The sequence below is a fragment of the Macaca nemestrina genome, chromosome 12 (assembly GCF_043159975.1).
Source record: "Macaca nemestrina isolate mMacNem1 chromosome 12, mMacNem.hap1, whole genome shotgun sequence".
Taxonomy (NCBI): Eukaryota; Metazoa; Chordata; class Mammalia; order Primates; family Cercopithecidae; genus Macaca; species Macaca nemestrina.
Window position 1 is genome coordinate 53,760,505 of NC_092136.1, and position 23,067 is coordinate 53,783,571.

General features: G+C 46.8%; 1 protein-coding gene across 2 annotated transcripts in view; it reads left to right on the plus strand.

The window, feature by feature from the left end:
- The first annotated feature begins 663 nt into the window (after positions 1-663).
- The window catches only part of LOC105486893 (dickkopf WNT signaling pathway inhibitor 3), a 46,557-nt gene continuing 24,153 nt past the window's right edge, over positions 664-23,067 (plus strand). Inside the window, exons 1-4 of one of the 2 annotated variants that reach the window (XM_011749973.3) lie at positions 664-774; positions 1,339-1,577; positions 7,398-7,535; positions 11,062-11,145. In XM_011749973.3, the coding sequence (XP_011748275.1) occupies positions 1,365-1,577; positions 7,398-7,535; positions 11,062-11,145 (435 nt within the window). In that variant the 5' untranslated portion in view covers positions 664-774; positions 1,339-1,364. Of the gene's footprint in view, positions 775-950; positions 1,078-1,338; positions 1,578-7,397; positions 7,536-11,061; positions 11,146-23,067 lie in introns of those variants that run through there. The other variant, XM_011749974.3, reaches the window with a different exon arrangement.

Genomic DNA, 23,067 nt, shown 5'->3' on the forward strand with positions numbered 1-23,067 from the left:
GACTTGTCAATGTTTTACATTAGGGCTAACTGGGACGCACACAAAGCTGGTAACTTGGCCGGGGAGGGAAGGTAGGAAGGAGCAGAGCTGGCTGCAGGTGTCTGGTCCTGACCACTCCTCTATGCCACCCTTGAAGAGCTTGCTGACTTTCTCATGACGTTCTCCCATTCCAGGAGTTGCAAGTGCGTTGTCCTGGCTGGAGCACGGTGTCAACCATGGCAGACTAAGGCCAGCAGTGATGGCTTGAACGCCAGGCTGGGGGGCTGGGAATTTTCCTGAAGATTGCACAGGATGGAGGTTGGCTTGGAAAGACCATGGTGGGACTGAGGAACAGTCCTCCCACACACAACCTCGATGGGCTGTTGCAAGCCTGGAGGCCAGAGAACACAGGGGCCTGGGATGCCTCGGGGGCAGGGGGAGGCAGTGAAGGAGATGGCTGCCTTCCGTAGAGCTAGTCGCGGAGGCAGAAGAGGAGGGTGTGGGGCGTGAGGTGGACTGCGCCCCGGCTGGCCAATGGCCGGGCTGCGGCCCCTCCGCAGGGCGGGGTGGGCCTGGTGGGCGGGCGGGGCTCGGAGGGGGGGGCCTGGTGGGCGGTCAGGGCGCGGGCTGCGGGCTCTCTCGGGTACCAGCGCTGCCGCACCCTGCCGCGCTCCCGCACCCGCGGCCCGCCCACCGCGCCGTTCTCGCTCCCGCAGCCGCACCCGCAGCCCGGCGGCCTCCCGGCCGGAGCGAGCAGATCCAGTCCAGCCCGCAGCGCAGCTCGGTCCAGTCGGGGTGGGTGAGGGGCGGCGGTGGAGGAGGGGACGACTTGGCTGAGCTCAGCCTCCCTTGGGTGGGTGTGGGGCGGGGCACTCGAGTAGAACCCGACGCCAAGGGGAGGGGGCTGACCTGTGCTCTGCCCACCCCAGGTAGGGGTTGAGAGAGGATTGGGGTGGAAGTAGGGGTCGGGCACTCTGACTTGGTGGAGGAGGGGTTAGGGTTTGAACCGGGGACTAAGTCGAGGTGAGCTGGGGCTTGGGAGCTATTAGCGTAGAGGATCCGGGTTCGGTTGCTCTGGCTAGGGCTCCAGCATCGCAGGTGAGAGGCAGAGCTCAGCTTGTGCTGGAGGATGGGGGTGAGGGGTCCTGGGGCGATCCGGGCTCGGGCTGGAGCGGGTGGGGTCGCATCTTTTCGGGTGTAGAGGAGCTGCGTTTTCAGTGGCCTCAGTTTCCTCCTGTCTCCGGGCGGGTGCGGGAAAGAGGGGCGCCAGGGGCGGGCGGCTGGGCGGAGCGGGGCGGGGCGGCGGGCCAGGCAAGGGGGGTGGTCCGCGCGCCTCTGATCGCGTTCCGGGACACACAGGCGGCGGCTGCGGGCGCAGAGCGGAGATGCAGCGGCTCGGGGCCACCCTGCTGTGCCTGCTGCTGGCGGCGGCAGTCCCCACGGCCCCCGCGCCCGCTCCGACGGCGACCTCGGCTCCCGTCGAGCCCGGCCCAGCTTTCAGCTACCCACAGGAGGAGGCCACGCTCAACGAGATGTTCCGCGAGGTTGAGGAACTGATGGAGGACACGCAGCACAAATTGCGCAGCGCGGTGGAGGAGGTGGGTGCGCGATGGCGGCGCGGGGCTCTGGGAAGAGCCAGGCTGGGGGCAGCGAAGGCTGGGAAGGCGTGGAAGAGCGCTGGCCAGGGACCTGGGGTCCCGAGCAGGGGCTGGGAAGGGCCCACAGCCGATGCAGAGTGGCCTGGAGGCAGCGCAGGGTGATCCCTACTCCCGCCTCGTTTTGCCTCCTTGCCAAAAAGTCTGGATCTGAGCCTGTGCACCGAGAGGCTCTGCAGCTGGACCCTCCCGAGGTAGCTGGGGCCACCTGCCTGCAGTTGGCGTCAGGCATGCCGTTGGCCTTCCCTATTGTAAGCGAAGGTTTGCAGGGCCCCTGGTATTCCAGTACTGTGGTTTCACAGAGACCCGGGGCAAGCTCCAGGCATCGCCAAGTTCTAGCTTGTCTGTTATGCTTTGAGCTTGTTAGGATGCCACGCAGGGACAAAGAGGCAAAGAGCCCTGAGCTTTGCTGGCAGTCTGTCTGGGCTGTCTTGCTTCTCATGCAATGTGGGGGCAGAGAGGGAAGATGGAAATCCCAAATCTCAGCACTGTATGAGTGGCGGATGAGGATGTGAGAGGCAATCCCCCTTCCACCCAACAGTGCTTTGCAGTTGTCCTGGGCTCACGTCCTCCTCTGCCACTCAGTAACAGGGTGACATTGGGCAAATCATTTATATCCTGCACCTCAGTTCCCTGTGAGAACTAAATGTCGTAAGTGTGGGCATCTGGCAAGTAATAAGTGCACAGTATTTAGCAACTATTATTATCAGATACCACGTACCTTAGCAAAGTTTTGCCTAGCTTCTGCCCTCCATCACCTCCAGGTCTAAACACTGTGGGTGGCGTCTTGTTCTGTCCTCTGTGATGGGCACCCACGCATGCCAAGGGCTGCCTGGGAAGAAGATGTCACTGACCCTGCCCTCTCCATCCAGGTGCGGGGAGCTGTCCCTGGTGCCTGAGGTGGGTAGGCGTGGGCGCTGTTGGGCCGGGCTCTGTCTGTAGCCTGTGTCTAGAGAGGAGCCAGCCATCCCAGTGAAGGAGCCAGCAGGAAACTAATGTCCAGGCTGGTTAACCCCTGGTCTGGTTTCACATCCCTGCTCTCTCCAGCTTGGTAGCCCCCTTGGACAAAGCCTTAACTGCTGGCCCTCGTCTCCAGGGAGAAGTTGCTTTCTCCTCGCAGCCCTTTGTAGTTTGGGGCTATTTCCCCTTCCACTCCACAACAGTTAGCCTGTGGAGTTTGCAGTGAAGGGGACACTGGCTTTGGAGGCAGTGACTGGGGCAGCTGTCCTTGAATATCCACTGGACAGGCCCAGATCCCGAGACCCATGATCTTTCTGTTTCCTGTGATTGCAGAACGATCATGACATGGAGCAATTAAAGGCTGAAGGGATTCAGATAGGCCCCCATGTCTCTTAACTCTGAAGCTTCAAATTAAATGGGGTTCGTGATGCCTCTGGTTCTAGGGCAGGCCGTCTGCTTTCCTTATACAGGTTCTAGAACTTTCCCTCCTGCACACAGATTCCTAGTAAGACTGAGTAAGTCACCTCTATGTTTTTGTGCCCACCACTGTTCAGAAAGTCTGCAGCCTGGTCCTCTGACGTTAGCTTCTGGTGAGGCAGGAGAGGGAGCAGCAAGGGCCTCTTCAGTCTCTTCTTTAGCAGAGCGGTGTGGGGCTCTGCGGGACCTAGTGACGGGGTCTTCTCCATGGGCGTTATCCACACTGGGCTTTGCCAAGACCCCAGCTTTCCTCCCTCTAGATGTGGCTCTGTGTAGGTTGGGGGTTGAAGTTTGCCACCAGAGGAGATGCTGTCTCTTCTATCCCACTGTTTCCCAGAAGTGTCCTCGCTGGCCGTGGGTACAGGATGAGAGAGGTTGAATACCATGGCAGGAGAACAGGCAGTGGGGACTGACCTTCCCTCATCCAGTCCCTGCTCTGCCACTTACTGGCAATGGCATCCTGAGTCTGAAGTGGAGAAATGTCCACCTCTTAGGGTAAGGTGAGAATTCAATGAGATGATGCAAATAAAGCAAATCAGTGAGTTGGGCAGCCGTCCTTGAATATCCACTGGTCAGGTCCAGAGCCCAAGATCCATGATCTTTGTTTCCTGTGATTGCAAAACAATCATGACATGGAACAATTAAAGGGTGAAGGGAGTCAGATAGGCCCCAATGTCTCTTAACTCTGCAGCTTCAAATTAAATTGAGCTTGTGATGCGTGTGGTTCTCAATAGAATCTATCTTTTAAAATATCTTAAAGCATTAAAAATTAATCTTAAAATGTTAAAAGTATCTTTTAGATATCTTCAAAAATAGAATACAATAGATTGTTAATAGACTGTGGTTATTAGTATTAATTTTTTGTAAAGAGACTACCAGAATGCCCCTTAAATCTCATAGACACAGGATAATTGGCATTTAGTCATTGTTCAGGGGAAAAATAAAAAAAGACCTGGGCCAGATGCATTATTTGTTTACATAGTTGCATCATGAATCTGCTTTCAAGAAACTTCCTGGCATTATCAATGTTCCAGCTGGCTCAAGCTGTTGAAGTTTCTTAAGGGGAAGGACAAAGCAGGTCTAGTTGTACAGCCATTATTGGGAAAAGCAAATCTTCAAATGGCTTCAATCAGGGATATTACTACTTCCTACATTACTGTTCTGTATGCTACCAATGTATTCTGAAGATATAACCACTCTGTTTCTCCTCCCCTTATTGCTAGCTCTGTAACTCACTAGTTTTAGAATGTTCTTACTGCCTCACCTATTCTTAGCAAGAACTCCAATACCAAGCCTGGATTCATCTCTTTAATTTTTCCTACTATACCCCTTTTGCAGACACACAGATTTAACTCACTATAAATGCCATTTTTAACAGCATTCACATTCCTCCTCTATGAAACAGCTCCTTTTGCTTCAGACTTAAGTTTCTCTTGCTAGTGGCAATAATAGTTGCGGTTGAAATTTCCATTGTAAACTATACTTTTAGTTCATGGTGCCATTTAAGAACCGTTAGCTCATTCTGTTGAAATAACCAGTGGCTGAGCTGGGGGGAAAAGTTTTATAAAAAGACTATCTGCTCAGCCTAGAGGAAACTCTAGGTTTGGCAACTTGTCAATTATTTGAAAGCCAAACTGATCCCTATGGGAATTTAAAAAACACTAAAACATTCTCTTCTGGGTGGATCCTCTCCAGCACCTTCAGTCTTCTCTTCCCAGCTGTATCTTTTCTGTCACTAACCAGAGTGGTAACTGAGGGCAAGGTCCTTTGCTTTTAAAAAAAAAAGGTCATTTTCTTGCCCATTCTGTCTTCTCTCTCAGCACCGTTTCTTCTGCCCTTTGTTGGCAAGCTCTTCAAACACGTGATATCAACTGTCTGCTCTTCCTGCTTCTAGCTATCCATTCCCTTCAGAACTCTGGCAAAACAAACTGGCTTCTTTTGAAACTGCCTTCTTAAAGGGCAATATGATGAAAACAGCTATGAATTTCATCTTTGCTGTGTGGCAGGTAGTGTCTTTCATGCCTTAATTCTTGTATCTACGTCATGGTCCTTAATTCTTATATCTACTCAACAAAGTAGTACATCCCTATTTTACAAATGAGCAAGCTGAGGTTTAGTGGGATTTGGTATCTTGTCCAAAGTCATACAGCTACTTTGTGGCAGAGCCAGGACTTGAACCCACCTTGTCTGACTCCAGAATCCTGGTACTTTCCACTGTGTTCCTCTCTGAGGATGCTGCAGGCAACGACTTGACTCATCCAGTGGCCATCTCTCAATGGCTTGATCCTTCTAGACTTACTTAGAGTCTTTCCCACCTAGAAGGCCCCTACCCAGATGTAGCTCCCATCTCCTACACCTAATTCTAGCCAGTTCCCTGACTCCCCTCTCTTTCTGGTCTACTCGTTATATTATTTTCCCTCTAGCCTTCTGGAACTTGCTGTAGCTCCCTATTGCCCGGAACAGAGATTCTTAACTGGGGGGTCAGAGGGAGGGGAGGGAAATCCTCAGAATCATCTGAGAAGCTCAGTAACATCGGGGGTCTCACCGCTGGAAATCCCAATTCAGCAGGTCCATGAAGGGATCCAGATATGTCTATTTTTTTAACTTTTGGACGTGACTCTGTAATCACAGCTTTCCCATTAAGATTGCTGTGAATATTCAGGGCATCTGGTGCAACGGCTCAGATATTGTCAGTGCCCCAAACATGGGGGCTATTCTTAGAATTATTGTTGTTATGAAGCCAGTGATCAAGTTTCAAACATCTCAGCAGCCATCTCAGAATCCAGCACAGCACTGTGTACATGGTGGCCACTGACTAAGTCCTTGTTGAGCCTTTCTGCCTACCAGGTTTTCTTCACACTTCGAGTTTAGTGTTTTCGTGTTGCGTTGAGACATGAGGATTCTTTCCTTCTATCCTCCTCAACTCAGCAAACCTGGTGATTAAAGCAGGGGCTCATCTAGTACTTGAGGGGATAGAGGACAGTGATTTTTTAAAGAGGAAAATATTTTTTGAGCATTCTTTTTTAAAATAAAAATAGCCCACAGTCAAAACTAGCAGTGTAGAAAAATTGCCATATATCAAGTAGAACTTCTCTTTGTGTCTCTCATTTTAAATTCCTAGAGAGAGTATCTGATTGGCTCAATTAGTCTATGATGTGGCCTCCCTTTGGGTCCCATCAGCTGTGAACAGGTGACATTGTCAACTGCCCGCTCATCAGGGCTAGGACAGGGTCATAATCTGGAAGGGGAAGTTGAGTGCAGACATGAAGTCACTGACGTATCTGGTATAGATGTTATGGAGGATCATGAGACTGGAGGATTTGAGGACAGTGGCCACAGAAACCTGACACCAGAGAAGAACATACGTTCAAGAAGACCAGAAGGGGTGTGGACCCCGGGAACTGGTTAACTGACCCTCTACAAAGGTCCCTTTCCAAGGATTTCCTACAAGGGTACCCAAGAGGTAGGGTGGGGAAGGAGACACAGCTGTGGCCCTACCTACAGGGAGTAAGTTTAGGTTCCCTCCATCCCCTGCCCCTACCACCACCACCAGCAGGCCCCACCATAAGGATTTAAGAGCAAATAGTGTATTTGGGATGTGTTCCCAGAAGACACTAGCAGGAAGTGGGGAAGTGAGATAAAAGAAAAGAAAGACAATCAACGGTATGCCCACAAGCAGGTTACTGCTCCGGGCATCTAGAGCTCCATCCCACTGGGGGCCTCAGAGGGAGACTACGTAGATTCTATATGCTTTAGAATTGTCTAGCGAAGGGAGAAGCTGGAGTGCTTACCTTCATAGCCTGTCTGTCACTGCTAGGATGTTAACTCCCTAGCACTTGGGGCCTGTGCAGACTGAGCATACTTTGGTGACCAGAGAATGCCCTCGGAGAGAGACAGAGTTGGTTGTTGGCATGTGTGGGAACTGGAGGCAGGTGACCTCCAGATTAGGCCACCAGGAGATGGGCAGGGCATCAACAGCATTTATACAGGGAGCAAGACTATCTAATGGAAACATGTTCAAAATCCAGCTCCACCGTTTTCTGGGAACCTGGGGAATTTATCTAGTCTTCCTGAGCCTCAGTTTCCCTATTTGTAATACGAGGACATTAACACCCACCTCCCAGAGGGGTTGTGAAATTTCAGTGCTGTAATATATATAAAACATTTAGTATAATATCTTATCATAGTGAGTACTCAATTAATAGCACCTATCATCATCATGATTCTTTGTAATTGCAGAAGAGGAAAAGAGATTTTTTTTTCTAATAGACTCTCATTTGTAACAAGAGAAAATAATTTTGCTCATTAAATTCATCGATTTAATAGATGGAGGCAGAAGAAGCTGCTGCCAAAGCATCATCAGAAGTGAACCTGGCAAACTTACCTCCCAGCTATCACAATGAGACCAACACAGACACCAAAGTTGGAAATAATACCATCCATGTGCACCGAGAAATTCACAAGGTAAGTCGTGGCCAGCACTTCCTCCTTTCTATAGTGTCCAGTCCCATCAGAGAACTAGGCTTTTTTTTTTTCTTTTTCATATGTGACACACAAGCCCAAAATACAATTGAGAATCATAAAATACAGATTGAAAACCAGAAGCAGTAATGTTACTGTTTAAAGTGGAGAGACAATGTATCAGGATCCTAAATTGCTTTTACATTTATGCAATATATTTAACCCTAGGCTTCCTGCCAGTCCAGTTGCAAAGGAATGTCCAGGGATTATCATTTGAAAAAAGAAGCAAATGAATGTCTAAAAAACACCCTTTCCTAGCATTACATTTGTGGAATTGATCTATCTCATAGGTTTTTATGTATGTCTCAGTGGGGATTGAACTAGAGATCATGTTACGGTGAATTGACCCACGCTTTTTTTTAGGAGGCATGTAAATATTATATACCCCATTTCCAAAAGAGAAACCCTCTATTGCCACAAAATTAAACTCTCATCCATTTGCTGGTTGTGCGTTCAGAATTCTATAGCAGATTTTTCCCCAAACTACCACCTGTCTGAGTGCCTCTTGGTCTAACATCATGCATGAAGAGCAACCAGGTTCATTCCCATTCTGACCTGATGAAAAAAGCTCTGCAAATCTCGAGGAACATAGCACTAGCTTGCCCCTGGTGTGCAATGTCTCTGACATGATTTGGCAGGACTCTGAGAGCAAACTGCCTAAGACTGTGTGCTGTGCAGATATTCAGGATCATTGTTAGCATCCCATTGTGAATATCAAGGAGTTTGCCCCCTCAGCTCATCGCAACTCCTGTATGCAAGGCCACAGTGGCTTTCACAAAAGAGCCTCACTTTTGTTCAAGTGCCCAGATAATTACTTGGTTGAAACAACAGTGTTTCTGTGCCACAGAGCATAGGGGATCAATTTTCACGTGCCATTGCCTTGACTATAAAGTAGCTTTTGTGTGGCACTTCTGCCACTGCATAGTAATGGGTTCAGTTAGATGAATCAGCTACAGAGTGTATCCTCCAGGTAAATGAATGAGTTTACCTGCAGAACACAATCCTTTGGCATTGCTCATCTGTGACTGGAGAATGTTTTCAAGGTGATTGTTTTATTCTTGTCAAACCCAATATCAAGCCATCCTTTCTGACAGTAATTAACCAACAGGTTTGGTTGCTTCTTAAAGTTGCTTCTTGTAAATGTCAGAATACCTGAGTGTGAGTCCTACCAGTCTCTAGTGTGATTTTTGAAAAATTACTTAAATGTCTTGATTCTCACTAACTGCATTTATGAAATAAGGAGATCAACATCTACATTACAGTATTGTTCAGGTCAAATGACCTAAAGTATATGAAAGTTCATTGTAAACTATAAAGTGCAATGCAAAAACCAGTATTCTTATTATTACTGTTATTATAATAAAGTTATTTTATCAACACAGTGCAGTAGTTCTCAAATGGGTTTTATAGAACACTAATCTTCAGCCGGGTGTGATGGCTCATGCCTGTAATCCCGGCACTTTGGGAGGCTGAGGTGGGAGGATCACTTGAGGTCAGGAGTTCCAGACCAGCCTGGCCAACATGGTGAAACCCCATTTCTAATAAAAATACCAAAAAAAAAAAAAAATTAGCCTTAGCCGGGCATGGTGTCACGTACCTGTAATCCCAGCGACTCGGGAAACTGAGGCAGGAGAATCACTTGAACCTGGAGGCAGAGGTTGCAGTGAGCCGAGATCACACCACTGCATTCCAGCCTGAGTGACACAGCGAAACTGTCAAAAAAAAAAAAAAAAGACCAGGCACGGTGGCTTATGCCTGTATTCCCAGCACTTTGGGAGGCCAAGGCGGGCGGATCACCTGAGGTCAGGAGCTTGAGACCAGCCTGGCCAACATGGCGAAACCCTGTCTCTACTAAAAATACAAAAATTAGCTGGGCATGGTGGCACACACCTATAGTCCCAGCTACTCGGGGAAGCTGACGCAGGAGAATCACTTGAACCCAGGAGGTGGAGGTTGCAGTGAACCGAGATCATCGCACGACTGCACTCCAGCCTAGATGATAGAGCAAGACTCTGTATCAAAAAACAAACAAACAAACAAAAAACACTAGCCTTATGCAATGCTTCATAAAAGAAGGACTCAGTAGTAGTGATACATATTTGGAAATCATCTTATATATTCTTCTTCTGGAGATATATATATAAAGAAAAATATAAATTGTTATAATAAAGGTTCTGATAAGTCATGCAACCCATACATACAGGCTTGTAGAATTTTTAAAAATATGACATTGGTTAATTCTATAAAAAGCTGGCATAAAGGAAGAGATCATTTCTTTTGGGGAGAGGAATTATTTAGGTAAAAATGTAAAAGCATGGTAATTAAGATGTGGTCCTTACCTTCTCAGAACTAGAATTTGATTCCCTTCTGCAAATTAGTACAATAGTTTCCACTTTGTCCTGGCTGCAGATTCCTGTGATATTGGAGCTGGCAGAGACCTTAAAGATGATGTAGAAGTGAGGACATCTTGAATCAGAGAAAAGATATGATTTGTTCCAGGTGACATACTAGATGGTTACTGGCGACTGAGCCAGAGCTCAAAGAATACACATCTCCTAGCTCCTGAGCCAGCATCTTTTCTTTTCTTTCTTTCTGTTTTTGTTGTTGTTGTTTGTTTGTTTTTGAGATAGAGTTTCACTCGATCGCCCAGGCTGGAGTAGTGCAGTGGCACGATTTCAGCTCACTGCACCCTCTGCAGCCCAGGTTCAAGCAATTCTCCTGCCTCAACCTCCCACGTAGCTGGGATTATAGGCACCTGCCACTCTGGCTAATTTTTGTATTTTTAGTAGAGATGGGGTTTCACCATCTTGGTCAGGTGACCAAACATCTCTTCTATCCTTCATCACCAAACCAAACATTAGACATGACCTTTCATGGGGCAAGAACAGCCTGGGTTCTCTGTTAGACTTAGCTTTGAGATGCCTGCACCTGGTTACAGAATCAGAGGCAGACAATAGATACAGCAATGTTGGAACAAGTCTCTCATTGTACTTAAGCACTTTCTTGATGAAATGAAACCATTCACTCAAATCAGGTAGGGCTGCTAGAGCTAAAACCTGCTTGCTTTTCATGAAAGATGTTCAACTAAACACCCAGACTTGTAATTTGTCAAAAATAAAGTTGACATTGAGTTTCAAGTGATGAGCCCCAAGAATGATAGAAAGAGCTGACATCTTTGAGCATTTTGCTGGTTGTCAGGCGCTGTGTGGAGTGATTTCTCCGGATCCCCTCATTTCCTCCTCATAGCAACCCTATGAGGCTGACTCTTAACATCTTTTATCACTGTGCCCAGGGGAAGCTGCCCATCTCACAGCTGCCGAGGGAACTCAGAAAGAAAGCGGGGTGGGCATTTCGACTCCTATACTGGATGCCGCTGCTTCAGAAATTGGAAAACAAAACACAAAAACAACTTGTGGAATTTGTCCAGAATTCCTTCTATTTTACTTTCACTGTACCTGTTTTACTACAGATAACCAACAACCAGACTGGCCAAACGGTCTTTTCAGAGACAGTTATCACGTCTGTGGGAGATGAAGAAGGCAGAAGGAGCCACGTAAGTTGTAATTTCCCCTGTACTTGCACCCCAGTACACTCACTTTCATTCAGTTTGCCAACGGTGACTCAGATGCAGACCATGGGCAGGAGGGAGTGGAGTCTCCTGACTCATTTCTACCAAGATCCCTCAATGCCGACATTTCTGACCAGACTGATGCAGTCCAGTAATAGGTTACGCCTTCATGCACTTGGCATCAGAAACAACAGAGAAATTAAATTGAGTGGTCATTTGCATGGCCCATGTCAGCTTTGAAAGGGGGACAAGCGAGTACCAGACATGTTGACTGGGACTTTGGTAACAGACCTGGTGTATCAGGTGGTGAAATCCCCAAAGCGTCTGGGATGGCCACCCCTTTTGTAATCCCACCTCTGGTCAGGCAGTTTGAGAACAAGAACACCTTATGTGGAGCCCAATGGCCTAAAGGGAAAAAGACTGTTGGTCCATTCCAGGGCTAGGCTCTGGTCCCCCGTGATTGCTTCTGTCAGTTGCCTGTTGCTTAATCCAGAGGCAGGATGGATTTCACAGAATTATAGAGTCCTAAATTTGGAAGGGGTGTGATTTCACAGAAGGAAGACCTGGGCATAGGTCAGGGGATGACCCGGTTGGAGTCATTGGTCTCCTAACTCCCAGACCAGAGGTGGCTCAACTGCACTTCATCTTCTCAAAGAGATGCTGGCTTCGGATGCACACGCCTGCTGAGGAGTGGCCAGCAGGGAAAGTGTGCCTTTTTCATGGAGACTGCAAGCCAGCCCCTCTGTATCCAGATGGCTTATGCATCCTCAGCCTTCCCAGGGCACTGATGATTTTCCCCACCTCTTTTGGTCCTATGGCTGGAAGAGAACCAGTGTACTGATGACAGTTAGGAAGGTGGTGTTATCTTGGTTAGTGGCTGATGGATTTTTTTCTTTGTTTTTGGCACAGTGCTCAAATGTCGGGAGCTGGCCAACATTTACAGCAGGCTGGGGGTCCAGCTGGCTGTGTGCAATGGTAGTGGACCCACCATCCAAGGGAGCCTGGGGGTGGGGGTGAGGAACTGTGCAGTGAAATGGAAAGGGCACTGGCTGTGGGGTCTAGAAGCCTCACTTTGTCCTACCAGTCAGGACACCTCGGTTTCCCCATCTTCAAGTGAGGTAACAATGTCCATCATCTCTCCCAGCCATGGCAGCACAGAAGCCTCTGAAACAAAGACAAGGTTGGCCGGGCGCGGTGGCTCACGCCTGTCATCCCAGCACTTTGGGAGGCTGAGGCAGGCAGATCATGAGGTCAGGAATTCGAGACTAGCCTGGCCAACATGATGAAATCCTGCCTCTACTAATAGTATAAAAATAGGCTGGGCGTGGTAGCACATGCCTGTAATCCCAGCTACTCGGGAGGCTGAGGCAGGAGAATCACTTGAACCTGGGAGGAGGAGGTTGCGGTGAGCCGAGATCGTGTCACTGCACTCCAGCCTGGGCAACAAGAGCGAAACTCTGTCTCAAAAAAAAAAAGAGAGAGAGAAACAAAGACAAGGTTAACTAAGGCAGGGATGGAAGGAAGGCCAGCTTCCAAAGATGGGAGAGAGAGAAGAAAGCAAAACAAAAACCAGCCAGCCATAGGATATGATCATGGTTCTAGAGGGAAGCGGTTTAGAGTGTTCCAGATCTCAGGCTGTGTTGGGGGTTTGATGAAGCATTGAGGCCCGAGCAGAGTTGTGGAATGAAAAGGGCAGGGGAAACAGAACTCACAGGGCTGTGAATTAGGAAAAAATCTTTTGTTCTCAAGTAAAAAAAACTTAATCTATCATTGCACAATGGTACAGCTGTGCTCTGGGGAGGGCAGCAGCCATGCCTGTGAGCACACCTGCACCTGCTGGAGGACCAGGTGCACATGAGGCTGCCACACCTGCATCCCTTGCTGCCCCCTCCACCCCTTCAACAAGGCAGCTGTGTCCAGTTGGTGCCTTTTAGTCAGGGGAACTGAGACTCTGAGAGTGGGGTGGGGAAGAGACAAGATCTTGAACATGCCAAGGGCATGCTTGGGGCAGAAACTGGTTGCCTACACTTTTGTGCTGTGTGTCACTTTTCCCAAGCATGCATGGCCTTGTGTGCCCCTGTGTACTCTGCTTCAGATCTCATCTGGGAGGCCCCGAATCTCCACAGCTGCCCATGCAGTCTCCTCTGGCCATCGTGTGATGGAGAACACACCTTGGCCCCCTTGTGCAGGGCAGAATCTGAACCCCCATATATGACAGTTCTGAGAATGCAGGAGGTTGAGGGGAGAGCAGTAGATCTAAGAACCCCACATGCTGGAGGCTCACCAAGGTTGTGCTGATGCCTGCTCAGACCCACGGGATGTGAGTGTATTGGGTTTCTATATGAGAATAAATTCCCATTTGATTAACTAGAAGGGAGACCTGGGGCATTTGATGCTTGACTGGCCAGCATCTGGAAGATCGCGCAGGGCTTTGGAGAACAGATTGGAGACTTTTCAAGCCACCTGTGAGAAGGATGTCATATGGCAGAAAAGGTGGCATGTGTGCCTCACTACAGAGCTGCACTCATTGTGGGAGTGGCTTGCCCAGAGTCAGGGAAGTGAGATCTCGTTTCCCGTGTCCACAGAATTCTTTCATTCAACCGCCTTCCTATTCCTGGGCTCACCGTCGTCCTAACACAATTGATCTAGGGCTTCAGCAACGTCTTTACAGAGACACGGAGCTCCTTTCTCTGAATAGAAAGCGATAAAGACTAGTTTACTATCAAAGGAATGCAGGGGGCTCTGCATTCTCACCACTGTCCTGTTCTATCATTTTGCAATTTAATGATTTTTACAGTTGACTCTGAAATGCATTACACACTACAGAAACTTTCTCTCAGAGGGAAAAGGGAGATTTGCCATGGCAAAGGACAAATCATATGCTGTGTAAACCTTAAAATACTACACACAGGAGCTGAATTTTCAGGATTTAAAATTTCCAGATGAATTCAATTAAAAGTAATCACCACGCACCCTCTACTTTCCTTTCTTCAAATGCTGGAATGTGTATTAATGTGTATGGTAACCCGAGGAGACTCACAGAAAGTTACAGAGAGTAACACTATATGCCTGTCTAGAAATTGCACGCAGTATGTGCAAGGCCCTGGTCTGTTTTTACACTCAAATGTGAAAGGGGAAAAGGACGCTGCAGCTTGTTATTTCACCTGAGCACCTCGGCTGCTGGAGATGTGGTCTGATGTCTTTGTTGTGAGGCTTTTGTGCTGCACTTGCCGCCTGCCCCACTTCACAGGTCAGTGGCAGACGCCCTGATGCTGCGCTGCTTTTGCGCAGCATGTGGAAGCTAGAGCATGGGCAAGCCATTGTGCATTAATAGGACACTTTTATTTATGGAACTGTGTCCCCACATAGGAAGAGTCTGGCCCAATTAGCCAAGGCACCCTTTTTGTGGGATGCATCCTCTTTAAAATCTAACTCACAGCTCCAAGGCTTAGCACATCCTGCATGTTTTGTCCTTCTAGTTTCACATTAGAATGTAATGTTAAAAAGTGAGCTGGGTTGTATCTAGGTGAACGCACCTCGTTTGAAGCTATAGGTTCAATCATATACAAGCAACTCCAAGATACTGGCCAAGACTTCTGAGAGGGTGAGTACAGTGGCACATACCTGTAGTCCCAGCACTTTGGAAGGCTGAGGTGGGAGGATCACTTGAAGACAGGAATTCAAGACCAGCCGGGGTAAGAAATTGAGACCCCTCTACAAAAAATAAAAAAATTAAAAAAATAGGTGGGCCTGGTGACACGTGCCTGTGGTTCCAGCTACTCAGGAGGCTGAGGCAGGAGGATCGCTTGAGCCCAGGAGGTCGAGGCTGCAGTGAGCTATGATTGCATCACTGCATTCCAGCTTGGGTGACAGTGATACCCTGTCTCTAGAGACAAACAAACAACAGACTTCTGAGGCCACAGGTGGATGCATTTCCTGCCCAAAGCACCCAGCTTGTAGAGATTTGAGTGACCCAGGGACTTCCTTGTTCCAGTGCTGGTGGTGGCTTTTTGACTGGGACAGCAGACTGAGGACAGTGACCATGGAGTTCTCGACAAGTGTGAGACCGCTTGTTGTGAGGATACTTTGCCTGTTAAATGTGTTGGAGCCTGGGGAGAGTGGGATGTTAAACCGTGGCCATCTTTTCCCATGGAGTAGTGAGCACCCATCACCTCCAAGCCCAGAGAGACCAAGCGAGAAAGTGGGAGAGGAAAGTGTGTGGAACAAGCCTTTCTCCCTCAGGCCTCAAGTTCTTCCCTGACCCCAACTTGTTCATTCATTCCAGAGTGGACAGTGGGGTGCTGGCTTTGTTTTCTCCCTGCGCCCTGGGTTTTGATGCTGAACTCCATTCATTTAATAGAGTGTCAGAGGGTACCATGATGAGGAATCTCTGGGGGCTTATTATTTTAACGGAATTGCACCAGGGGAGGGTGGGGCACCTCTAGAGGGACTCAATCAGTTCCCAGAGGATCTGCCTCCGGGGGAGACCTGCAAGGTCCAGGGAGGCTGGGGTGGTGGCTGGGTCCCAGGAAATGCAGCCCTTCCCTTCTGTCCATTTTGAGGCAGAATGAAGAAGTTTGAAGAAGGCGAGATGCAGACCTCGGTTCGAGCCCTGCATTGACTTTTGCAAGCTCTGCTCTCTGTGACTCGGTTTCTTCAACTATCAAATGGGGCTAATGATCCCTCTTTTACAAGACTGAGTGAGAATCTAGTGTGGCAAAGTTAATAAAAGCTCTTTGTGTGAGGTTCATTATTACTGAAGAGTAATTAAAGCTGGGTTCTAATTGGCTGGTTCCCAGCAACTTTACAGAAAAAGGAATGGCATGAGACTGGGGGGAAACGCGGAAGGCCTCCACAGGCACAGGCATCTTTCTTCTGACGTTTGTAGCCTCCAGCTCCTTTCATTCTGCAGCAGCCTGCCTCGCTCTCTGAGTGACGTGCTCTGCCAGAAGCTCTGTGCTCCTGGCCATGAGGCTGACTCATCCCGCTGCTCTTCCTAACGGTGCCTGTCGTATATGTCTAGGTTGGGGATAGGTGATACAGACAAAGGGAAGGATAGGTCATAATGAACGACCAGGGGAATAGGCGATGGTTGGGTACTGACAAGTTCCAAGTTGGGGCCCCAAGTTGGCAAGGGGAGATACTGGTTTCTGCAGAAAGAAACAGACTTATTGTCCTGAGATTGACAGCATAGGCTTGTGTGAATGTTTGGTTCCATAGTCTGAGAACCACACAAAGTTTGGGTGCATTTGTGTTTCGAGATTTATATTTTGTGTTGACTTTGTGATTTATGGCTAAATATAAGGCCCTCATGCCTTATTCAGTAGGAAAATATATATAAGGAAAATTGAAGAGTTCTGTATCATTCTCAGAAATGGGTAAATAATTCCCAAATAAATAAAGTTGATGTGGGTGAGCAATTTTTATGGGGTAGGCATTTCTTTCTGTGCCGTTACCTGGTATATTAAGTTGCACTTTCCTCAACCTCAGTATCTTCCAAGAAGGAATTCATTAAATAGAAGTGATTTCACATCTAAAATCAAAATACTGTGGAGTTAATACTGTGGAGATGGTATAAAAGGTTGTTTTCAATCAAACATTAAGTGAAAAAAAATTGCAGAACAGTATATATAATATTTAAAGTATACAAAATATACATATAAGGTGTATGAAATATTTTTAGAAAAAAGTATGCATAAAAAATCCTGGTAAAATGTATATTAAATCATTAGTAGATCTTTCCAGAGGATTTTAAGCTTGCAGAGACTTTTCCTTTATAGATTTATTTCTTTAAAAAGAATTTGTGAATTTACAGTTTTGGTGTAAACATCTCTCTATATTTTTGAATGGTTTTGCAAATATTTTCAGTGTAAATGCTAGAAATTAAATTGCTAAGTTAAAGGGTATGCATATCTAAAATTTTGAGAGATACTGACAAATTTTCCTCTAGGAAGACTACACCCATTTTATTTTTAGCATCAATTTCTGAAGCTGTGTTTCACCAGCCCTCACCTACAGTGGGTGTTAACAGTGCATGAGCATATGACAGGCAAAGAAAAAAGATATCTTCTTTTTGTTCATATTTCTTTGATTATTAGGTCAAAGAACTATAAGCAAGGGGGATGGCTGTTTGAGAACTCTAAGTTGTATCAAATGTAGAGTCTGCAAATTTATCTTATCCCTTCTTTTCTTTGTCAGGGAGAAAGGTCAGTTTTGCATTCCAGGCCGTGCCCAAGACCAAATACCATCTATTCCAGTGTGAGGTGATTAGGGAGGTGGGAAGTCCTAGCAGGAACATTTGAGTGCTCAGTGTCTATGTGAGGCGGCTGATGGGCTGAGTCACAGGGGGTGGGTGGTGGGGACATGCAGGCTACTGCCTCCACCCCTGTGAATACAAACAAGATTTAGATGACTGCTGATAGAAGCAGCACTTCAGAGTAGTTAACAGCTCGGGCACAGGCAGATCCAGTTCAAATGGCAATTCTATTACTTCTTAGCTGTGTGCCTTTGGTTAAGTTCCTGAACTGCTCTAAGCCTTAGTTTTCCTGTATGTAAAATGGGCTTAATAAAAGTACCTTCTATATAGTATTGTCATGAAGATAAAATAAAATAACCCAGGTCAATATATTATACAATACCTGGAACATAAAGAATAAGAAGTCAGTAAATAGCAGGCATTTGTTATGTTTTGATTATTTTGGTAGCCCAATCCATGGCTGTCAAAATTATCAGTATTAATTCATTCATTTATTTGCACATTCTTTGAATACTTGCTACGTTTTTGGCAGAGAAATGTAAAAGACAGTCTCTAACATCAGAGACCATCCAGGCTAGTAGTGGACAAAAAAAAAATAAATAAACAAGTCCTTACAATACAGATGCACAACTTTGAAAGGCAAAGGTTGCACAGGGCATTGTGGGGGCATGGTGCAGGGGCAAAACCAGGTAGCCACGGAAGACTTGCTTGGGAGAGAGTTCTTTATGGGTCTCTTGTTTCTGCTCATTTTATAAGCAAAGGCACTTCTTAGTCCATTTGCATTGCTAGAAAGTAGTACACAAGCCTGGGTAATTTACAAAGAAAAGAGGTTTATTTGGCTTACAGTTCTGCAGGCTGTACAAGCATGGCACCAGTATCTGCACCTGGTGATGGCTTCGGGAAGCCCCCACTCATGGCAGAAGATGAAGGTGAGCAGGCGTCACATTGTGAGAGGAAGCTGGGGGAGGGAGGGGGGAGAGAGAGAGAGAGAGAGAGAGAGAGAGAGAGAGAGAGAGAGATGCTAGGCTCTTTTTTGTTTTTTGTTTTTGTAGAGACAGTGCCTCACTCTATTGCCCAAGCTGGTTTTGAACTCCTGGCCTCAAGAGATCCTCCCACCTCGGCCTCCCAAAGTGCTGGGACTGTAGGCATGAGTCACTATGCCCAGCCTCTTTTTAACAATCAGAACACATGGGAACCAATAGAGTGAGAACAGTGTCAAGCCACCCATAAGGGAGCTGCCCCCATGACCTAGCTATTTTCTACTAGGTCCCACCTCCAATGCTAGGGATTGAATTTCAACATGAGATTTAAAGAGGACAAATATCCACACTATATCTGACACTAATTGACCTCTTGTTCCAGACCCTCTTTTCAAGGATGTTTTATAGGCAGTGGCCTTGAAAAACAGAGGTAGCTCTCCCTTCATGGCAGAGGGAAGGTTTTCTTGCAGTCCATTGTCAAAGGTTTGGGTTCTCTGAGCTTGAGATTCCTTAGGTGTGCTGTAAACCCTATGCACATGCAGCATCCACCTGGACTCCTCCATGTGGCAGTGTGGAACCTACAGACAAGGAGAACTGATATAGACAAGAGGCTTATGCTGTTTTTGTGTTGCTGAAATAAAGCCCTTTGTCTCTGACCCGGAAGTCTCATGTCTTCTGCTAGAAGCCATGAAACTGTGGCAGGCACATGTATCATCTTGCAAATAGAATAGAATCTTAGACCCTTCACACTTCTTGACAGGCTCCCTGGAAGAGGTGGCAGTTGAGTTGTATTTTGAATGATGTCTAGGAATTCTTAGTTGTGGGGAAGAAGGATATTCCTTGAAGAAGTATTTCTTCTTCAAAGTCAAGGAGACATGTGGAAATAAGAATATGTTGCAGGAACACTAAACAATTTAGAATGCCAGAGCTGGAGATGTGCTTGGGGGAGCAGAAGATGAAGCTGGGGAGAGGCAGGGATGAGATCAGGCAGGCCTTCAAGAGCCATGCCAAGGAGTTAGGAATACATGCTGAGTTAGGAACAGATCCTGCATCTGCAGTACTTTACCATGCCCTGTGCTGTATACTGTAATGAGCCTTCATGCAGTCCCTAGAGGAAAGAGCCAGGAAGACATGGTTTGGAAGACAGACATTAGTGGGGATGGAGCTTTGCTTAATCCTGCTGAAGCTGAAGGCTTGAGCCCCTTTGGGCTCCAAAGCCTGTACCCTGCAAAAAACCTGGCTTCCGGCCTTGAAATCTGGAAACTGTTACTTAGAAATGGAGCACTCTGCTTTTGCTTGGTGCCAGTAGACAGGCCAGATAAGTGACAGTGATTGAACTTGAAATCTCATTAGGTTGATGGTGTTGGCTGCAGAACAAGCTGATTTCTGTGGTCTCTGAGTAGCCTGGGCATGTCGGGCCCAACAGCTCCTCCCTGCAGGTGTGTGGCTGTCCACTGCTCTCAGGACCTGGGGATCCTTCCATACCATCCTGGATAACCTTCACCATAGAGTCTTTGTATCCTGACTGCCAAATATGTGGCCCTGTCCTTCTTTACCTGTTGGCATCATTCCAAAAAACTCATTGAGTCCATTTTGTTTTGTTTTTAAAATAACATCAAGGGCTACAACATTTCCCAGTACTCCCTTATTTAGTCAGGCACTGTGCCAGGGATCTGATTTGCATTCCTTCACATGATCCACATGACAATGATACAAGGCAGACACCCAGTTGACCCCATTTTACAGATGAAGTAACTGAGGCTCAGAGAAAATTATAAAACAGAACTCGTAGGTGGCTGAGACAGTACTAAAAAAGAGAAATAAAATGAAACACTTAGGTCTTGTTGATTCCAAAACTTCCAAGACTCGTGTTCTTAATGGAACATATAAAAATTGTGATGAAATGTATATAAGATAAAATTACCATCTTAACAATGTTTATGCATATAATTCAGCAGTGTTAATGAGATGCTATACCCATTAAACAATGCCCGCCTCCTCCAATCCCCTGGCAACCTCCATTCTTCTTTCTGTCTCTATGATTCTGACCACTCAAGGTACCTCATATGAGTGGAATCATACTGTATTTGTATTTTTGTGACTGGTGAATTTAACTTAGTATAATGTTGTCAGGGTTCATCCATGTTGTAGCAAGTATCAGAATCTCATTCCTTTTTAAGGCTGAATGATAGTACATTGTGTGTGTATGTACGTAGCACACCATGTTTTGTCTCTCCATTCATTTGTCAATGCACCTTTGGGTTGCTTCCACCTTTTGGCTATTGTGAATAATGCTGCTATGAACACAGGTATGCAAATATCTCTTTGATATTCTTTCATATCAAATGCTTTCAATTCTTTTGGATATATACCCAGAAGTGGAATTGCTAGATCATATGGTTATTCTATTTTTAATGTTCTGAGGAACCAGCATACTGTTTTCCATAGTGACTGCGCCATTTTGCATTCTCAGCAGCAGGGCACAAGGTAAAAGTTTTTTTCAACCTTTCAGTCTTCATGACTATAGGCACTAGAGGACATAAGTGCCCAATGTGAGCTGAAGGACTGTCTCAAAATTCCTGGCCCCTGCTGCCCTTGGATAAGGCAGTGCCTTCCCCAACTCTGCTTCCAGCAGTTGCCGCTGTAGTGTGGCAGCCATAGTCTCAGGGAGTGTTTTTAAAGCTTAACTGATGCCACTGACCTGAGTTTCTCACCCCTCACCCTGGTATATAGCCAACATGCTGAAAACTTCCCCTAGGCCTGGGCGTATGCAGGCTCAGGCTGCATCTTGGAGATTGTGGGGATCCAGAGATGTGATTTCCTTGACCATTCAGGAATTAACACCCACTCCACACCCTCCTTTATGAGCCCCGCCCTCATCTTCTCCATGTTGTCCTCAAAGACTCCCCAGAGGCATGAGGGGCCTCCCACTTCCCTGTAAAGGGGCTCCAGACTCCCAAGAGGTCCTATGGGGGACTCAGGCCTCCAGGGAGGTTTTGTGGTGATGATGGTTGTTTATTAATTCCCACCGGTGGTAGTGAGGGCTTCCCGGGAGGTAGGCCAGGGGACAGTGCCAACAGAGGCCCCGGTCATGCCATCTCCTCTTTCAGGATCAGTGCCAGGAGCAGTGGAAGGGAACTGGGTCAGGATGGGAAGTGGGGAATGCAAAAGGACATGTTTAATGCTCCCAGGGAATTCACAGTCATGCCCCCAAATCTAATAAATGAACTGGTCTCTCAAATCAGGCAGGAAACCTCTACTCTTGGTCACATCCCCAGCAGACTGTGGGAAAAAAGACGGATGGAGATTGAGTCATCTAAATGTTTGCTCAGATCTCATTGCTTGGTCTACTGTCAGTTTCATTTTTCACCTCCACCTCCTGGAAGAGAAAGAATAAACAAGATATTTGGGTACGTTTTAGGGGAACGTAGTGTGGTAGAATTTGGAATCCAAACTGCTGCAAGTTGAAATCCCTGCTTCTGGGGCAACTTCCCTCATGGCTGTGAGCATTGGTTCCTGCTCTGTGAAAGGAGGATTTAATGACTGCTCGAGGAGGGTGTTTTACAAGTAGGAGGCAATGTCTGGAAAACAGTGTTTAATAGATGCTGAATAAGTGTGAATTCTCCTTTCTGACCTAATTTCCTGGACCCCTTGTGGCAGGAAGCAGTAGTTTACTGAATATGAGTGTGATAAATCAGTAAATATGTTTATTTTATTGTAAGGTTGCTGTTGCTTTGAAACAGTAACTGAGGAGGCTTCTGAAAGGTGATGGTGGCTAAGGTGCTAGACCAAACAGATGAAAAAGCTATTTGTGTAAAGACAGGCCTCATGCCAAAGATAAAGTAAAACAGTATTTCACTGAGTCACGCAATTGTAAATGGTAGAATTCACAGGGTCCCCCTAACTCCTCTAAACCAGGAAGGAACACATGTGGCCATCCACTGCCATACCGCACTGCCAGGCACATGGCAGACATTGCTAATCAATCGCAGAGTTGTTTCCTTATGAGCCCAGATAATCTCAGCACTTGAGGCGGCACAGCACCTCAAGCAGCAACTAACAGTTGGAAAAGGACTATCCTTGAAACCTATTTTCCACCCCTGCTTCAGACCAAACCTCCCATTTTGCAGATGAGAAAACAGAGATGGGGATATAATTTTCTCCAAATCATGCAGCCATCAGATCTGGAACCTTATTTCCAGTTCAGTTCAGCTTTTAGTGCATGGTGGACCTGGAATTTCCTTTTTCAGGAAGCAGGGTCTTGGTGCCCTTGTTTTTGTCATATCTCAACAAATTAATAATTGAGAGAATGGGCCACCTAATGCTGAGAAAGATGGTGAAGACCAGCCAGGAAAGGGTGTTCTCAGGCCCAGGGAAAAAATGTAGAGGTTCATAAAGAATTGTCTAAAGACTGAGCTTGGGAAGGCAGGGACTTCACCTGTCATGTGTCATCTCTGTATCCCTATGTCTGTGCTGGACATGGATAGGCATTCAGTAGTTGAATACATAGTTAGTAGATGAAAGCTGTGTGTCCTTGGTGCAAATTGGGGAATAGAAACAGAAGTAAAAGTCCTTGAAGATAAGATTCTGTAAAGAGCTGTAAGTATGTAAATGAGTTTGATTTGTTTAAAAAAAATGAACCTCTGTTTTTCTTGCCTTTGTTCACTCATC